The 15,269-nt window shown below is 37.0% G+C and overlaps 4 protein-coding genes across 5 annotated transcripts; all 4 read right to left on the bottom strand.

The window, feature by feature from the left end:
- Nucleotides 1-228: 228 nt before the first annotated feature.
- Nucleotides 229-1,613, bottom strand: LOC132190433 (RING-H2 finger protein ATL80). The gene has a single exon (XM_059605423.2). It carries the CDS (start codon nucleotides 1,065-1,067, stop codon nucleotides 414-416), a length of 654 nt encoding a protein of 217 aa, XP_059461406.2. The 5' UTR covers nucleotides 1,068-1,613; the 3' UTR covers nucleotides 229-413.
- A 94-nt stretch (nucleotides 1,614-1,707) lies between these two features.
- Nucleotides 1,708-4,486, bottom strand: LOC132190434 (outer envelope pore-like protein). Of its 2 annotated transcripts, none has more exons than XM_059605424.2 (6): nucleotides 4,256-4,486; nucleotides 3,779-3,853; nucleotides 3,509-3,661; nucleotides 3,273-3,371; nucleotides 2,841-2,964; nucleotides 1,708-1,901 (listed from the first exon to the last, which is right to left on the bottom strand). In XM_059605424.2, the coding sequence occupies exons 1-5, from the start codon at nucleotides 4,346-4,348 to the stop codon at nucleotides 2,869-2,871; spliced, it is 516 nt and encodes a 171-aa protein (XP_059461407.2). In that variant the 5' UTR covers nucleotides 4,349-4,486; the 3' UTR covers nucleotides 1,708-1,901; nucleotides 2,841-2,868. The 2 variants fall into 2 exon arrangements, with proteins under 2 accessions (XP_059461407.2, XP_059461408.2); XM_059605425.2 differs by lacking the exon at nucleotides 1,708-1,901 and adding an exon at nucleotides 2,352-2,743.
- A 738-nt stretch (nucleotides 4,487-5,224) lies between these two features.
- Nucleotides 5,225-11,326, bottom strand: LOC132189632 (Ribophorin I). The gene is made up of 10 exons (XM_059604381.2): nucleotides 11,138-11,326; nucleotides 10,290-10,334; nucleotides 9,349-9,983; nucleotides 9,126-9,273; nucleotides 8,872-9,048; nucleotides 8,071-8,139; nucleotides 7,386-7,475; nucleotides 6,373-6,531; nucleotides 5,959-6,183; nucleotides 5,225-5,624 (listed from the first exon to the last, which is right to left on the bottom strand). Exons 1-10 carry the CDS (start codon nucleotides 11,234-11,236, stop codon nucleotides 5,433-5,435), a joined length of 1,839 nt encoding a protein of 612 aa, XP_059460364.2. The 5' UTR covers nucleotides 11,237-11,326; the 3' UTR covers nucleotides 5,225-5,432.
- A 1,305-nt stretch (nucleotides 11,327-12,631) lies between these two features.
- Nucleotides 12,632-14,738, bottom strand: LOC132190149 (putative 12-oxophytodienoate reductase 11). The gene is made up of 5 exons (XM_059605050.2): nucleotides 14,625-14,738; nucleotides 14,396-14,536; nucleotides 13,903-14,033; nucleotides 13,647-13,817; nucleotides 12,632-13,413 (listed from the first exon to the last, which is right to left on the bottom strand). The coding sequence occupies exons 1-5, from the start codon at nucleotides 14,720-14,722 to the stop codon at nucleotides 12,812-12,814; spliced, it is 1,143 nt and encodes a 380-aa protein (XP_059461033.2). The 5' UTR covers nucleotides 14,723-14,738; the 3' UTR covers nucleotides 12,632-12,811.
- Nucleotides 14,739-15,269: the final 531 nt, after the last annotated feature.

The raw sequence follows: 15,269 nt of genomic DNA, 5'->3' as shown, positions 1-15,269 counted from the left end.
CAACAACCATTATCAAGAACCAAATCTAATTAATAAGAAAATCAGAAGTTAATCATGTGAGGGTATACATTTTTGAAGTAAATGAACTTCCGACCAATTTCATTGAATGTACAAATATGATCTTGATTATTGTCCCTTCATTTTAACTGATTTTGATTAAAAAAAAAAAAAAAAAAAAGCATTATTTAGCAACATTTCCCACTCTTTGTGTGTGTGGGAGCTGATACAAAGAACAAACCTTGAAACGCTATATCAAATACATAATTACATGCACATAATCGAATACAGAGAAATCGTAATTCGTAATCAAATCATCCAAACCCTAAAATCCTAATATGTAACAATAATTTTATGTGACACCTAATCTAACGTTAAAACCGAAATTTTGAAATTAATTGGTTTATCGGCTATGACTAGGGCAAGAACCTATCATCGGTCCGGTCCTTGAATCCGGTATCGGCCTGAGCTCCACCGCACTTTTGACATGTGGCGACCACCAGGATCTGACGGCAGGAGGGGCAGGAGGAGTGTGACCCCAGCCACGTCTCGATGCACGCCACGTGGAAGGTGTGGCTACACTGAGGCAGCACGAGGATCTCGTCGCCGGCGGCGAACTCCGAGAGGCAGATCGCGCACTCGGAGGAGGAGAATTTGGCGGCGGACTCGGCGGTGAAGGTGAGCTTCGGGAGCGACTTAAGGATCTTCTTTTTCAAGCCTTTGTTGGCCAGAGCCGCCGCCGCCGCCACCGTAGGAGGAGGAGGAAGAGAAAGCGGTGATGTGGTGGCTGTGGTGTTGGTTCTGGAGGTGGAGAGGCGACGGAGCCACGCGCAGCGAGCGACGGCGGCGAGGCCGAGTACGCAGATGAGTGCGCAGAGGAGCGCGGCGAGGATCACCACGAAGTCCGAGTCCAAGGCCACCGGCTCACGTAACCCGGCGGTGGTGGTGGTGGTGCTGGCCGACGACGAGTTCACCTCGCCTAGAGATCTCAACAGACGAGTCATGTGAAGCGAGAGGGACAGAGAGAGTGTTGTTGAAATGTTTGTGTATAACGCGTTCGTGCTTGTCATTAGCGTTTTGAAGTACTTTATAGGGGAGAAACGAGGAATATTCCGGGAAATATGGGGATTTGTTTTCGTTTTTCAGTGGATTTTTTTGGTCCAATTCGTTCGTGGCCCTCTTAGATTCTGCCAAGACTTTTTTTGACTTACATGGATTCATCTTTATTGTTTTACCGTGACACAGTTCACGCAAAGTTAACTTATAATTACTCAATTATTCCAGAAGTTACTCCTTTTCAAATCTTAAATAAGTTTTATTTTATGAAATAATACAACTTTTATTATAAATTCTTTATAAATTGACTCCACGAACCACCCTATAATAACACAATCTATACGTGAGGTGGGGGCGTACACAATCTAATAGTGAAACAATACTTATCACGTTAATAACTAAATAATTAAATTTAATTATAATTAATATAACATTTTTACGTCTGGACGATCATGCTAATTTATAACTAATCATGTCATTGATTATTTATTAGACGATTCAACTTGGAGAAACAACTTGTCCTCTCGGCTCACTAATCCAATGACACAGATTGGCTCAACACAAAGTGACTAGGACGACATCCTACCAAGTCACAATTCACATGCTTCTAACAACTTGGACTTCTAGTTAAATTTTGATAGAAGTAGGTCAGAATATAAAAAGTCTCCCACGCTATATGCATTTAAATAAAGACAGCACTACGGAAATGTAATGAAAAGTAATACAGGGTTATTCATAAGGCCCCTCCTCGGTCTGAAAATTAATATAAATTGACTCACCCGTGGTCCAACACGTGTATGCCTGTCCTCTTCTTGCCAATGGAGAGCCACAGCTCCATTTGGTCAAAGCTGGATCAAGAAAAAGTTTTACACTGAGCAAACACATAAAATCATACTAAACTATATTAATCCTCCAAAGCAGGAAAGTTGCTTCTTTAGTCTTCAAAGGCAGCTCGGAATGCAAATACATCGCATGTCCAGATCATGAAGGAATTCATTCATCTTTTAAAGTAGTAGCAATATTTTATAGGCGGTGTTTGCCATGGGAGGGACCAAACATACTTTTTCCTTCACTTGTGTTCTCTTAATCTCTTAATTCTAATGATATGTTGGAAATCCGTTACATTGAACTATTTTTATATAAATAATTCAATTGAAAAATGCTAAATACATTTTCACTCTTACTCCTACTCTCAAGAACACACTTCTCGAGGTGACAATAAAAATCACAATTAAAATTTGGAAGGATCACTATTAAAGTCTGAATCCAATAATATTTTCACTGGCACATCAAAAAATATACACTTGGGAGTAGAGTGTGTAGCATTTCTCAATTCAACTCCACATTGAATACCAACGCATATATAGCAACATCACTGTCATCATGACAACTGGCATTACCAAGCAGATCGTATATACCTTTAATCAAATCTACTGACATCAACTTTGAATATGTTTTTTGTTAGAAGATACGAAAATCTCAAGGTCCCCCGGCAATGTCACTTTCTATGACCTATCTTAACAAAAGGAGTTCAGCCTAAAATCTGGGTGACAAGTAGGACCCCATCCCAGATGAGTGGCCAAATTCTCAACCTCCATGAACTCAGGCTGCCAGCCATGGGAGGCCGAAATTTGGGCAGAAGAAATTTAGATAAATAAATTTCAGGAGTAAAAATCCAATCATTGAACATCTGAAAATTTCAGTTCCATTAATCAATAATCTGTGCCTGCTTGTTGGCTGTCCAACAGAATACAAAATAATGTGTGTTCTGCAGGTACATTTCTCACCTCCAAACAAATAATGAAGTTCTGTTCCTCACAAGTCATATTTCACATTCCATCTACCATTCACGTCAGCATTGAACGTCCAATTGTTTTCCCTGATCTGCAGATAGGGGTGCAGATAGGGGATCTGAAATAAAAGATTCGGAAAAAAAAAAAAAAAAAAAGAAGCAGCATGAGAAAGTGAACAAAGGCAACCAACAAAATTAAGAAAACACAAGGTGAAGACTAAGAGGTGGAAACGCATTTAGATAAAATTATGATATTCTCTTTACACATTAAGAATATTTTTGGCACTAAGAATTGACTTCGAGGATAGAACAAAATCCAGAATGGAGAACAGAAAGACACTGCTAGCTGAAAGCTCCCTATAAACTGATACAAAAATGTAAACCAGGAATATGCATACTTGTGTTTCACTCACGGAAGGGAATATACCTTTTCAAACACTTCACAGCCAAGTTTTACCCTAACATCTTGGTCCTTCTGAAAATTGAATAAGCTCCAAGAAAATTCAGCAGCTCCGCTTGTCTTTCTCTGTCAAAAGCATAACAACAAACATAAGGACATATTCATTACACCCTATTGCTCCAGCAGCAATAATGACACTGTCAAACAAGGTTTAGCACTAAAATGGCAATTTTTGTTTCTCATAACTCGAAGAAAACATCAACCTCTTTAAATTCTACGTCCACATCGCACCGCCCCTTGATATTAAAGCTTATGAGGCCATTAGTTGTGACGGGAAACGACTTCTTCCCACGTACAATATACCGTGGTCTCTCACGCTTATCAGATTGCAAACCAACCCCAAGGCTTGCTGAGAACTACAATCGATAATAAAAAAATTAAAAAAAAACATGAATTGTACTTCAATAAAGAAAAACAAGCTTCCCATAATAATGGTCATAAGATATCAATGCAACCCATAAAGTGAAACATACATCTGGGTAGAAGTGTCTTATCACTGCACTAAGATAACTCGGATCTCCAAGCCTTGTATCAAGCTCTCCGTGCACCTGACACGCACACAGAAGACAAGGAAAGAGAATAAAACCGGTCCAAATAATTTCACATACTATAACAAAATATCCATTGATATTGTTGATTGCATTTCCAGAATTTCAATTCGACCACAAACAATAACAGGCAACACCAGATTTGGCGGGATCAAAACTCCCATCTAAGGCACAAAAAATCCAATAACAAGTTTGGTCTAAGACTACCCAAAAACCTAACAAATGGGTCCAAAGAGAAAATTACTTGATATGAAGTGGATAATCATTAGCGCATTTGACCGCACAAAAAGAGAATTAGAAGAGTACAGAGAAGGAGACGAGATTATTCAAAAGTTCTGTAGAAATTGGAAAAATTTTCAAACTCAGCATAAACGAAGAGAACGAGAGATAGAGAGTGAATACCTGCAAGTAGGTTTTGGAGCCGATGGGGAACTTTTCCTTGGCGTGGATTCTCAGAGCTCTGGAATTTCCACCGTATCTGAGAGAAGTCTCCATTTTGCGAACGAATTAGAAGTTACAATCAGAAGCTACTAGTAGCAGTGTTTGGTGCAATGGTAACCCTAGCCCCAAATTATAGATTCCAAAGCGGCATGCCCAAGCTTCTGCCTGTCTCTTCTCTTTCACTCTTGTTATTATCTTCTAGCTAATGGTCGCGGATGGTACAGACTTGCTTTAACCAATCCCAGATTGCCACATTGCCTTTTTGTGCAAATAGATAAAAACTTACAAATTATTTTTAACTAAATTTTTTGAATATTTCGTCTTATCAACTTAGCATTTATAAAGATAATTAATTTTTTAATTTCATATATATATATATAATGAAAATTTCATGATTTCATTAAACTCGTCAAACAAAAATACTCTGATCTTACAATATCATGAATAAAAACAAATATTCTATCGTTCAAATTTGCTTCACCTGGCCTTTATCAAATTTCACCAAACAATGAGTTGCCGTATTAGCTTCCCTTTTGGCGTGATGGACACGTCATGAGTTGAAGCTATTTAATAAAATCTTTGAATCATCAATTAGATTACAACTTTATGATGGGATGAATACCCTCTTGATTGTATAAATAATTTTCCACTTCAATATAAAAATGAGATACAATAAATCACATAAGAAGTTGATACATTTTACGGAAATGACAAAATCTAAATCATTTCACTTAAACTAATAACTAAAAAAATTCACAATTCTCATAAATCTCTTAAATAATAAGATGGTAAGAATTTCACAATAAAGCTACTTCAAAATGATCAATTTATATTTCGAGTAAATCGGAGAAAAACCTTTTGATGATTTAGATAAAAATTTCACGGCATCTACGGGTCCTGTTAATTTGGCAACCGATAAGACACATGGCATGAGTGCAGCGCTAAAAATCCATGTCATTACATAAATAGTAATGTAAAACTACATAAATTTGCTTGCCAAAAGAGAGAAGGTATATAAACTAAGTGAGAGCACGTCAAAATTCTGATATCTTTTGTCTACCCAAAAGAACAAAGAGCTCAACACAAGTTTTGGGGGTGGGGTAAACGCTTTAAACTCATACAATAATATACTCATTTGTTATATCTCATCAATAATCTCAAAAAGATCATCGACCTCCTGCCTCAAGGCTGTAATTTTCTGCTGCTGGGAAGCAACCCGATTCTCAGTTTCCCGTCGCCCGGAATTCTTCTCATAGCTGTCCACCACAGTTGAGTGTTTCACCATCAGCTTCTCCTGCAAATCTCTCTCCTTGGCAACCAGATCCTCCACCTATGCAAACAGCCAAAGAGTGAGTAATTACTAATACTGAAACACAGATGTGAAGCAGCTGATTAAAATAGTGTTTGTTCCAAGAGATCCAAACATATAGTGCAGTTTTTCAGATCTCTGTCTTAGGGCAGTAAAACATGGAAGAACCTTTTAAATTCATAATTGATACCAGGCGGTTTTCACCTAGGTTTTAAAAAAGTGACAAATCTGATACCTGTACTTTCCAAGTTTATCAAATTGATACCTCCGTTCATCTACAGTTAAAAACTTAACGAAATTTTTGTCACGTGAATATTGGTAAATGTAGAATAGCGGCAGCAAATAAACAACAAACCTTTGGTAATATCGGAGCAGCCTGCGGAGAGGATTGCAAGAACGCCAGCAAGGGCTTCAAATCTTTTGAGAGATCTTTCAACAAACCATCGAATGCTTTCCGAGCTGCTTTACAAGCTTGGACATCTCCTGACCTTGAAAGATCACGTAATGATGCCTCCAGCTTATCATGTATTGTTAAGCATCGGCTGATGATATTTTGGACCTGCTGAACTGCTGCTTGCACCTGAAATAATGGCATGGCATATAAATACATTATATTATACATGTTTCTGATAGAAGAAAGATTTGTCTCATATAGCGGGAAAACCAGTCAGTCAAAATAGATAGGCCAATAAGTGAATCTGTGGAAGCCGGCAAGCTCGAAGATCTAAGAAAAATCAAGATCTTATTTAGTACATAACAACCTACTAACCTCATCCCACTGCAACTTTGCCAAATAAGATGGAGAAGATTTGGAAATTGACAAATCCGCATGCGTGTAGATTATACACGCAACAAAAAGTAGGAAATATCCAGAAATCAACATCAGTGGCTCTATAAACATTGAGAGACTGTTGAACTTGTAATAGACCTGCAAAATAACCAAATAGACATCAAAAGATGTGAGCATTCAGAAAAATCTTGGAAATTATTTGAAAAAGAAAAAGGCCATATCCCTCCATCAGAATCTCATACCCATGACCCACTCCAAGACCAAGGATGACACAATGATGTCATAAAAGTGATATCAAAGACTCAAATACTCTGTTTTCTTCCTGTCATACCAAAACCATACCCCTTCTCTCATACTCTTTGAAATCCATAAACCCCATATTTTTCTCAACCTTTTGATGGTAACTATCCCTTCCAAGCCGACCTTTAAAACCCTAAGCATTGCTGGCAGAAAAATTCCACCATTCAATTTTCTCTAAACACATAAATCACCATCTATCATCATGTAAGACAGAAATAAACTGAACAATACAAGGCTGTCTACGTCTAACAGCTATTTGATATGTAATACAAGAAGGTTCACCCAAAGGAGAGAGATTGCATAAATGTCACTAGGCACAAATAACATGTTTTCTTGCTATAAAGAAAACATCCTTGGTTAAACTACTATTATATAATTCAGATTATCTCAGCCTTTTGTTTTCTTACTTAATCATAGAAAGCTTTGAACTCTGATGTTTGAAGCCTTAAGTCAATAGTGAAAACTTAAAACTCAATGTATAATACAAACTACAAGATTCCAAATGGTAAAGATCTAATGTTTTAATAAGGATAAATGATAACACTTCCAATAATATCCATTACCCCTTTCATATTATCATAACAAAATTTCATGATTACAACATCATATATTGCTTGTATGGCATAAAGGTTTTGGTTCAAATGCTAGCACTTAAGCGTTTCATGTTACTTGAAAAGAGGTGACTGTAATACCTGGAAATACTGATTATGTTCGGGCACAACATTGGTCTTTTCCAGAACAATCACTGGTCTACCAACAACATCCAAGTGGGACAATTTTGTCTGTGATGGATCATGAACAAAATAAAGATAAGATAAAAAGGGAAATTTCAAATAATTAAAGAAAGGGTTAAATACTCCAGACCCCCTTAGGGTTTCCTAACTTTATTTTTTCTCCCTGGGGTTTCATTTTTATCACAAGAGGTCCCTATGATTTTGATAAGTGACCAAGTTAGGCCATCCGTTAGTTGACCGTTAGGACTGACACGTGGACCAATCAGATGTCGACACGTGGCACATATTTAATTTTTTTTAAAAAAATGTATTTAAAAAAATATATATATACATTTTTTTTAAAAAAAAATTTAATAATTTTTTTTAAAAAATTAAATATGTGCCACGTGTCGACGTCTGATTGGCCCACGTGTCAGTCCTAACGGTCAACTAACAGTCAACTAACGGATGGACTAACTTGGTCACTTATCAAAACCACAGGGACCTCCTGTGATAAAAATGAAACCCCAGGAGGGAAAAAATAAAGTTGAAAAACCCTAAGGGGGTATGGAGTATTTAACCCTTAAAGAAATAAAGAAAGGATTGAAAATTTGGCCAAACAATGAAAAAAAAATGCTGGCATGCAAACTTAATCTTCTAATACCTCTTGCCATTGTTTCACAGGAAATGGAGCAGATACTGAGATATCTCTAGAACCCTCAGGCAAAACAACCTGCAGTACACAAGAACCAAGTCAATATTAGAGAGATCTTTTCTTTTTGAACAAACCGACTGCAGTTCATACTTATAACACTTCCTGGCCACAGACTATTTATTAAAAGCATCTCGTTCCCAAGCAGCTTATAATCACCATGACATAAACTACAAATTTATGGAATAGTGGACTGAAAAACACATAATAATAATAATAATAAAAAGAGGAAATTGCATGGAGAGTCAATTGGGATGACATCAGCCCCAAAATTTTTGGCCCAACAAACAAGTTCAATATGCACTCAGGGAAAAGGGGACTGATCACTGCATAGTCTCTCTAAAATCTCTTGTTCTATTCTTGGAAAAGCAAACTTCAACCTCATATCAACCCAGCCCTACTCCCCAAGCTCATGAATGAAAATCAACATACTCAATTTAGTAACAGACCCTAAAATAGCAGTTTACTCCACATGTCGTGGACCTCGTGGTTAAGGTACTTTACCATTGTCCTGTTCCCATGGCAGCCTCCTAAGAAACTCCACTAACCCTAGCCCCACGTCTTTCAGTTGCCCCATCTCAACCCCTCATTATTTGAGTTCATTCTAGCTTTATAAAATAATAACTTTACTCAACAGAATAGGGGTGATATAGTCTGCTGCCATACTTTCCCCATTGCTATTCCTAAACTAATAAGAAATATAGGATGAAGGGGTCATAAATCAAATACCAAAAGTATTATCATGTTACTTACCTTTACAATGAGAGTGTCAATAACAACCTCATCCATAGGGGAACCAAAGGAGATGTTAAGGTAGCGCTTTTTCCCAGACTCAAATAAGAAGTCCTGAAGTGGCAAGCCATATCCAATGGTAAAAGCAGTTCTCCAGCCACCAAACATTGGATACCTAGGTTCAATTACCAGTTCTGTCTGCAATTGGAGAGACAACTGTAGTCAACATCATGAAGCAATTTAAATGATTACTCCACACGGATTAAAATAACAACCTTTTTATGGTCGCCCCATAAATTAGATGTTGAGATGTTGCCAATTTCATCCCTATAATAAACAGAATGAGCTCTTGGAGGCAATTTTGCAACAAGACGCCTAACAGCTGATGCACCTCTTATGTAGGGTCTGGCCTGATAATCAAGCCTGCAGCAGGAAATAAGCAATAATCAAGCTTCCAACTAACACAGTGATCAGCAGAAAAAGGCATACAAGACAGACCTAGAAAATTCCCCCTTGCTTTGAGCACCTCCATGGATAAGATTGTAATGTTCTGTCACCTGCACACTGCCCCAGTGGGAAATCTCTAACTCTCGTTCCAACTCCTGAGCGACTGCAAAGGGTTGATTTCCCTCGAAATGAACAACTATAGGTGAGTAAGAGAAGGGAGGAAGATTCTCATAAGGACCATACTTAATCTCGGAACCCTGAATCTTTGCATTTTCAATTTTTGTAAAAGATTCAATTCTTGCATCAGGAAGTTTTACACTGAGTGATTGGACCTTGACCATGTAAGGAGAGAGATAGTGTGCAGTCTCATAGAAGACAACAAGCTGTATATCAGCCTGGCTAATTTTCTCAGGAAATGGTTGCAAGGCATGTGTAAAAACAGCCAAGACATCCAAAGTGAAGGTGTCCCCCTTGCCCAACCCCTTAGGTAAAGATACTGAATAGAAAGTCAAGGCAGGAGGCATTCCGTCAGGTTGGACAACTTCAACAGGCAAACTCACAGCAGAGCTTTTTGTTTTTCCTTTCCCTTCATTTGGTGTTGCCACCAAATGTGCCAATTTTTTTGCCTGGTTGTCAGGAAAGGCCAATAAAACCTCTGATACCATATCAGTTCCTTCATTCTCCACCTGCAAAGAATGGTAGGAAAGGGAAAAAAAGAGTCAAATTTACAAAAGCAAAAGTGTAGACAAACAGGTCTTTTGATTTAGTTTCTCCTACACAGTTCCTGGTGATCTTGGCTGCCTTTACCGGATTTTTTTTTTTTTTTGGAAAGGCAGTATCACCGTACTTCAGATACATATACCACTAACCTCTTACCAAAATATTGGACTGAAAAAATGAAATAAAAGAAGAAGAAAAAACATGGATTTTTGCGTAATATGAATAATAACAAAGAGCATACAATGAAGGTAGAAAAGGGACATATCTAGCACCTTTAATGTTGAAGTGATACGCACAATTTGCGATGTCAAATCAACCTGCAAGCAAGGAACAAATATGGTGAATAGCAGGTACCAAAGATTGACAATATGAGAATATCACAACAATAGACAAACTATGTTAAATAGCTAACAGTCCTCACTCCTCAATGGGTCGTGTACTGTGTTATTATGGGGGTTCAGTTTTGTATTTGAACCTAGGAAGACAAGCCAAACATCGGGGAAAAAAAATGGAAAAAAAGACCGCTAGCTAAAATACATTGGATTATACCTCGAGTATATATTAACAGAGTTTATGCGAATCTACGCAACTCCATAGGATTAAACAAACATCTAGGTAAAACAAAACAAAACACACAAAAACAAAAGCTTTTGGCATACCAAAATGAAACCAAAGTTAAAGGTTTCAATAGCAAGTTTAAGAAGGTGTCACTGCACAAGAGGTAAAGCACCTCTCAGTTTTCGTAATCTCCTTCATCAAGGGCCTGTTTGGTTGTCCTTAAAACTCAAGTTTTCTAAGTCGTTTGAAAAAAAAAAAAAATCTATTAGACTGTACATTGCACTGCACAAGAAAACAAGGGCATTTTTCTTCAAATGATTCAATGTAAGTTATCAAATTATGGGCGGATCTTAAAATATTACATCACTTTCCAAACATGGCCTGATACATTAGACTGTACATTGCATTGCAACCTTTAATTTCTGAGTTCACCATTTAAATCCTAAAGAAACAGATCCAAAAGCGAACAAAAAAAACGAGATCTCTCTCAAAACGCTTAACCCAAGAAAATTACGAATTGAAAAGGCAAAATTGAAGAAAGATCGGAGCGAATGAGACTTACCCGTCGGTCAACCTTGGAGAGGATCAGATCGGATAGCACTGGCACTGAGAGCAGAGCAATGGTAAAGAGGAGGAGATCGAACCTAAACCCGATACTCATCTTCGTCTTCCCCGTATAAGGGCTCTAGGGCTTTTGGGTTTGGGAGCTACGATTCGCAGTCGTTTGGCCCTCTCTAATACTTCTGTGACTGTGAGTGAAGCTGTGGACTTTCATTTCGCATGGAGTTTTTTTTTTTTTTTGCCACACGTGCCAATAATTCTCCTGAAATTCTGATTATCTTTACTTTTTTATTTTTTTTATTTTTTATTTTATTTTTGGCATATTCGCACGAGAAGGGAGAGAGATTCAAACTAGTAACATCCGCTTCATTAGGCGTAATTCCAGCCAATTGAGCTACCTCTTGAAAACTCTGATTATCTTTACTTTTTCGGCCTAAACATGTTGGTTAATTTTTTTTTTTTTTTTTTTTCTTCTAAGAATTGAGTGATTTATAAATCATAACAACTTTAAGAGCAATGCTCTACAAAAATAATGTTTAAAATACAATTGTGTACTTCCTCAATAAGAACAAGTATTGTTTTCAAATAATAGTTAGAGATGAATTGATATTAACAAATATTTTCATTTTCTAAAGTTTTTTTTTCTGTACGAGACTATTTTATTCAAAAATTAATTGTTAAATTCTTACTCGTCTAAAGAATTTAAGTTTTTGATATAAATTATGATTTAATATGGTATTGGAAGAGAGGTTATGAGTTCAAACCTGACTTCATAATTCACTCAAATTTTAATTAAATATTCTCCATTGTTTGAACTCACTTATTAAGAAAGAGTATTAAAATATTAATTAAATCTTTAATTTTTAATTATTAAATTCATATTTTTCTATCAATTTAAAATTTTAAAATAAATGACAATTTAACATTGTCAAACTCTTGCCATAACAAATATAACCATTTCCAAATTATATACTTTTTGAAAAGCTTTCCAACACGGGTGTTATTGTTCTTGTTGTTGTTGCCATGGTTGTCAAAAAGAGTTGCTACCATTTCATGTTAAATTGTTAATCACATTCAGTAATAGCTTCATGGGAATGTGTCAGACTTGTCTCATGTCCTTATGATTATATCCTTTCTAATTCTAGGGTTTAGGGTTCATGGATGCAGCAAGAAATTTATTGTGCTTACTAACGAGCAACGGCTTTCCCGCAGCTCTATTGCTTATTAAGGCTTGTGTGTGGTGAGGAGTGTTAGCTTAAAGCTCTTCTTTATGGATTTTTTTCTTTTAAACCGCAATCCTAATATAGACTTTTTGGTTTGTCATGTTATTATGGAACTTGCCTGGTTAAAGATGATCGATGATTTATATCTGCACAAAAGAAGAACCTCAAGAAACATAAAGGAATACAAAACACACATATTTGTCAGTGCATGCAAGTAACAGATCTTTAACTGATAAGTAGAGATTCTATCAGACATAGAAAGGACCAATGTATACAGCAATCGATAGATTTCAAATCAAATTATTTGGCTAAAAAAAATGGCAGCAATTTTGCTAAGTAAATATTAGAGTTTTTATGGGCCATCTGCCCGAGCATATTTCGGACAATTCGCCCTTTGTTCGGGCAGGTCAAATCCTTAGATACTGTCACATTTGCTGAGAATCCGGATCTATTTAATTGGTTTTAGTGTCGAGTTTAAGAAACGGATAGTCGGTGTATCCAACAACAGGATCAAATGTGTAAAAGGTGCTTCTGTCATATTTGTTAAGCTCTGCATTGATCTCAAATCTCCTTGGCAGATCTGGGTTGGCCAAAAACAAGCGTCCAAAAGCAACTAAATCTGCACTTCCAGAGGCAATTGCTTCATTTCCACCATCCCTATTGTATCCACCTGCAACAATGAAAGAACCCTTGAAGGCCTTCCTCATGGGCAGCAGGCTAAGTTTAGTCTCACTCTTCTCAAACTGGGTGATCATCCTTGGCTCAATCATATGACAATAAAGTATCCCATATTTGTTCAAGGACTCGGCCATGTGAAGGCCAAGAGCTTCAGGGTTGGAATCGCCACAATCATTGTAATCGGCGAAAGGAGAAAGCCTGAGGCCAACTCTGTCGGCTCCAATCTCGTCAGCAACGGCTTTAACTACTTCTAGTGGGAAGCGACAACGATTTTCTAAGCTCCCCCCATATTCATCTGTTCTATCATTGACTTGATCCTTCAGGAACTGATCAAGCAAGTACCCATTGGCTCCATGAATCTCCACCCCATCAAAACCTGTAAGTTTGATTGTGAATTTTCTTTTCCGAAAAAGAGGATTAATATATACTCTGCAATTCAACTTCTCTAAATATTGTAGTGCTCTGTTTTCTCAAAACGTTTAACAGACAATTCAAAACACTTTTCAGACGTGAATCCTACCAAGAAAAAACTTTTGACTTTTGTATCAAATCAGAACACTTTTTAAAACAAAGAACAAACAGAAAACTTCTGTGTCTGTCAAGGATTACCTGCTTCCATGGCATTTTTTGCTGCAATTCTGAAGTCATTGACAACTTGAGAGATTTCATGAGTATTTAGGCGTCGAGGAGGTGGGTAATCTGCTGCGCTAGAGCCATTAATCTCAGCTGTTATTGGCTTGTCCGTGCTAGATATTGGAGGTTGGCCATCAGGTTGATAACCTATTATGGAGCATGCCATTAGAATCCTAACCATGCTAATCACGTACGAGTCAAGGAACAGAAGATTAGGGAAAAGAAAAGTTACTATAATCGGAAACCCTCCCGGCATGCCAAAGTTGGCAAAAGAATATCCCCCCTTTTTCACGAACAGCATTCACAATTGGTTTCCATGCTTCAACTTGTTCTCTTGTCCAAATGCCAGGAGTATTTGGGTAACTTCAAAAATAAGAATATTAGTAAGAAGTATATATATATGTATATATGTGTGTGTGTGTGTGTGTGTGATGTTTTCAAGCAGAAAATGGAAATTTAAGAATTTGGGGAGAGAGAGATTTCTAACGTCCAAACATTTTATACTGTACACAAAAGGGTGTAATTCTTTAAAAAAAATTCGAGTAATTCATGTTGGGTTTCAAAGGAATCGCTAAACTAAGATCTCATGCCAAACCATTGAAGACCTGCAGGCTGCAGCTAGCCGTTGAAGTCTAAGGCGCAAGAGATTTTTGTCTGTCTAAAATCTGGTTCTGTAAGAATAAAAATAATGAAGGTACACAAGAATTGTCGAACAAGATTATTACCCCTGAGCAGTGTCTGAAATCCCAGAGGCTTCCCCAATCAAGAAGCCACCCTTTGTTGTTCTCTGAGAGTAAAACAAAACGGCATGCGATTGAGCAACGAAGTTGTAAGATCTCATTCTTGTCAACGGTGCCAAGACTATCCTACACATATCCATTAAACGTCAAGTCTTTAATAGAGAAACGCAACCAATATTTAAGAATTAAGTACAGGGTTTAAAACTTTACAGACCTGTGAGAGAGGTTGAAGTTTCCCAACCTGTGGGGAGTGAGGAGGGGTATCGCTCTTTTCTCCATCTCACCTTTCTTGCTCTCCTCTTTTTCAGCCATGGATGGAACTGGCCCAACTGTGTGGTGGGGAAAGCAAATTTCCTTCTTGAATTGTTTTATTATATTAAAAAAAATATATATTTTTTAATTTTAAAAATTAAAAATTAAGTTTGACATAGTATTCATATTTGACTCCAAATAAAAAATCCTCGTTTGAATCTGGCCATGATGCCTGCTATGTACTCCCTCCCCCGAAGTCTTGCTCATGGTAGGGCCTTAACGTGACGCTCGCGGCCAATCTTAAGAAATGATTGAGTATATTTTTTTTATTCTATTTTTCACTCATTTATTTATAATAAATAGACGAATCTACTATTGAATTTGTGTGAGATTCACATAAGTTCGAAAATACAAAAAAAAAAAAAAGATTGAAAGATAGTTGAAAAAATAATGTGTAACATGCCTCATTATTTTAATGTATTAAGTATTGTGTGAGTACGTAGTTTAATTTGTCTTCGTAGCACTTTTTTTTTTTTTTCGTTATTAATTTGTCTTTGTGCATTCCAAGATAACCGTGTGATACTTGTTGCATTGTCAATTTTTCGAT

Source organism: Corylus avellana, chromosome 9, assembly GCF_965113065.1.
Source record: "Corylus avellana chromosome 9, dhCorAvel1.hap1.2, whole genome shotgun sequence".
Lineage (NCBI taxonomy): Eukaryota > Viridiplantae > Streptophyta > Magnoliopsida > Fagales > Betulaceae > Corylus > Corylus avellana.
The sequence above is the reverse complement of the archived record's forward strand: the minus strand, read 5'-3'. Positions and strand labels throughout refer to the sequence as shown.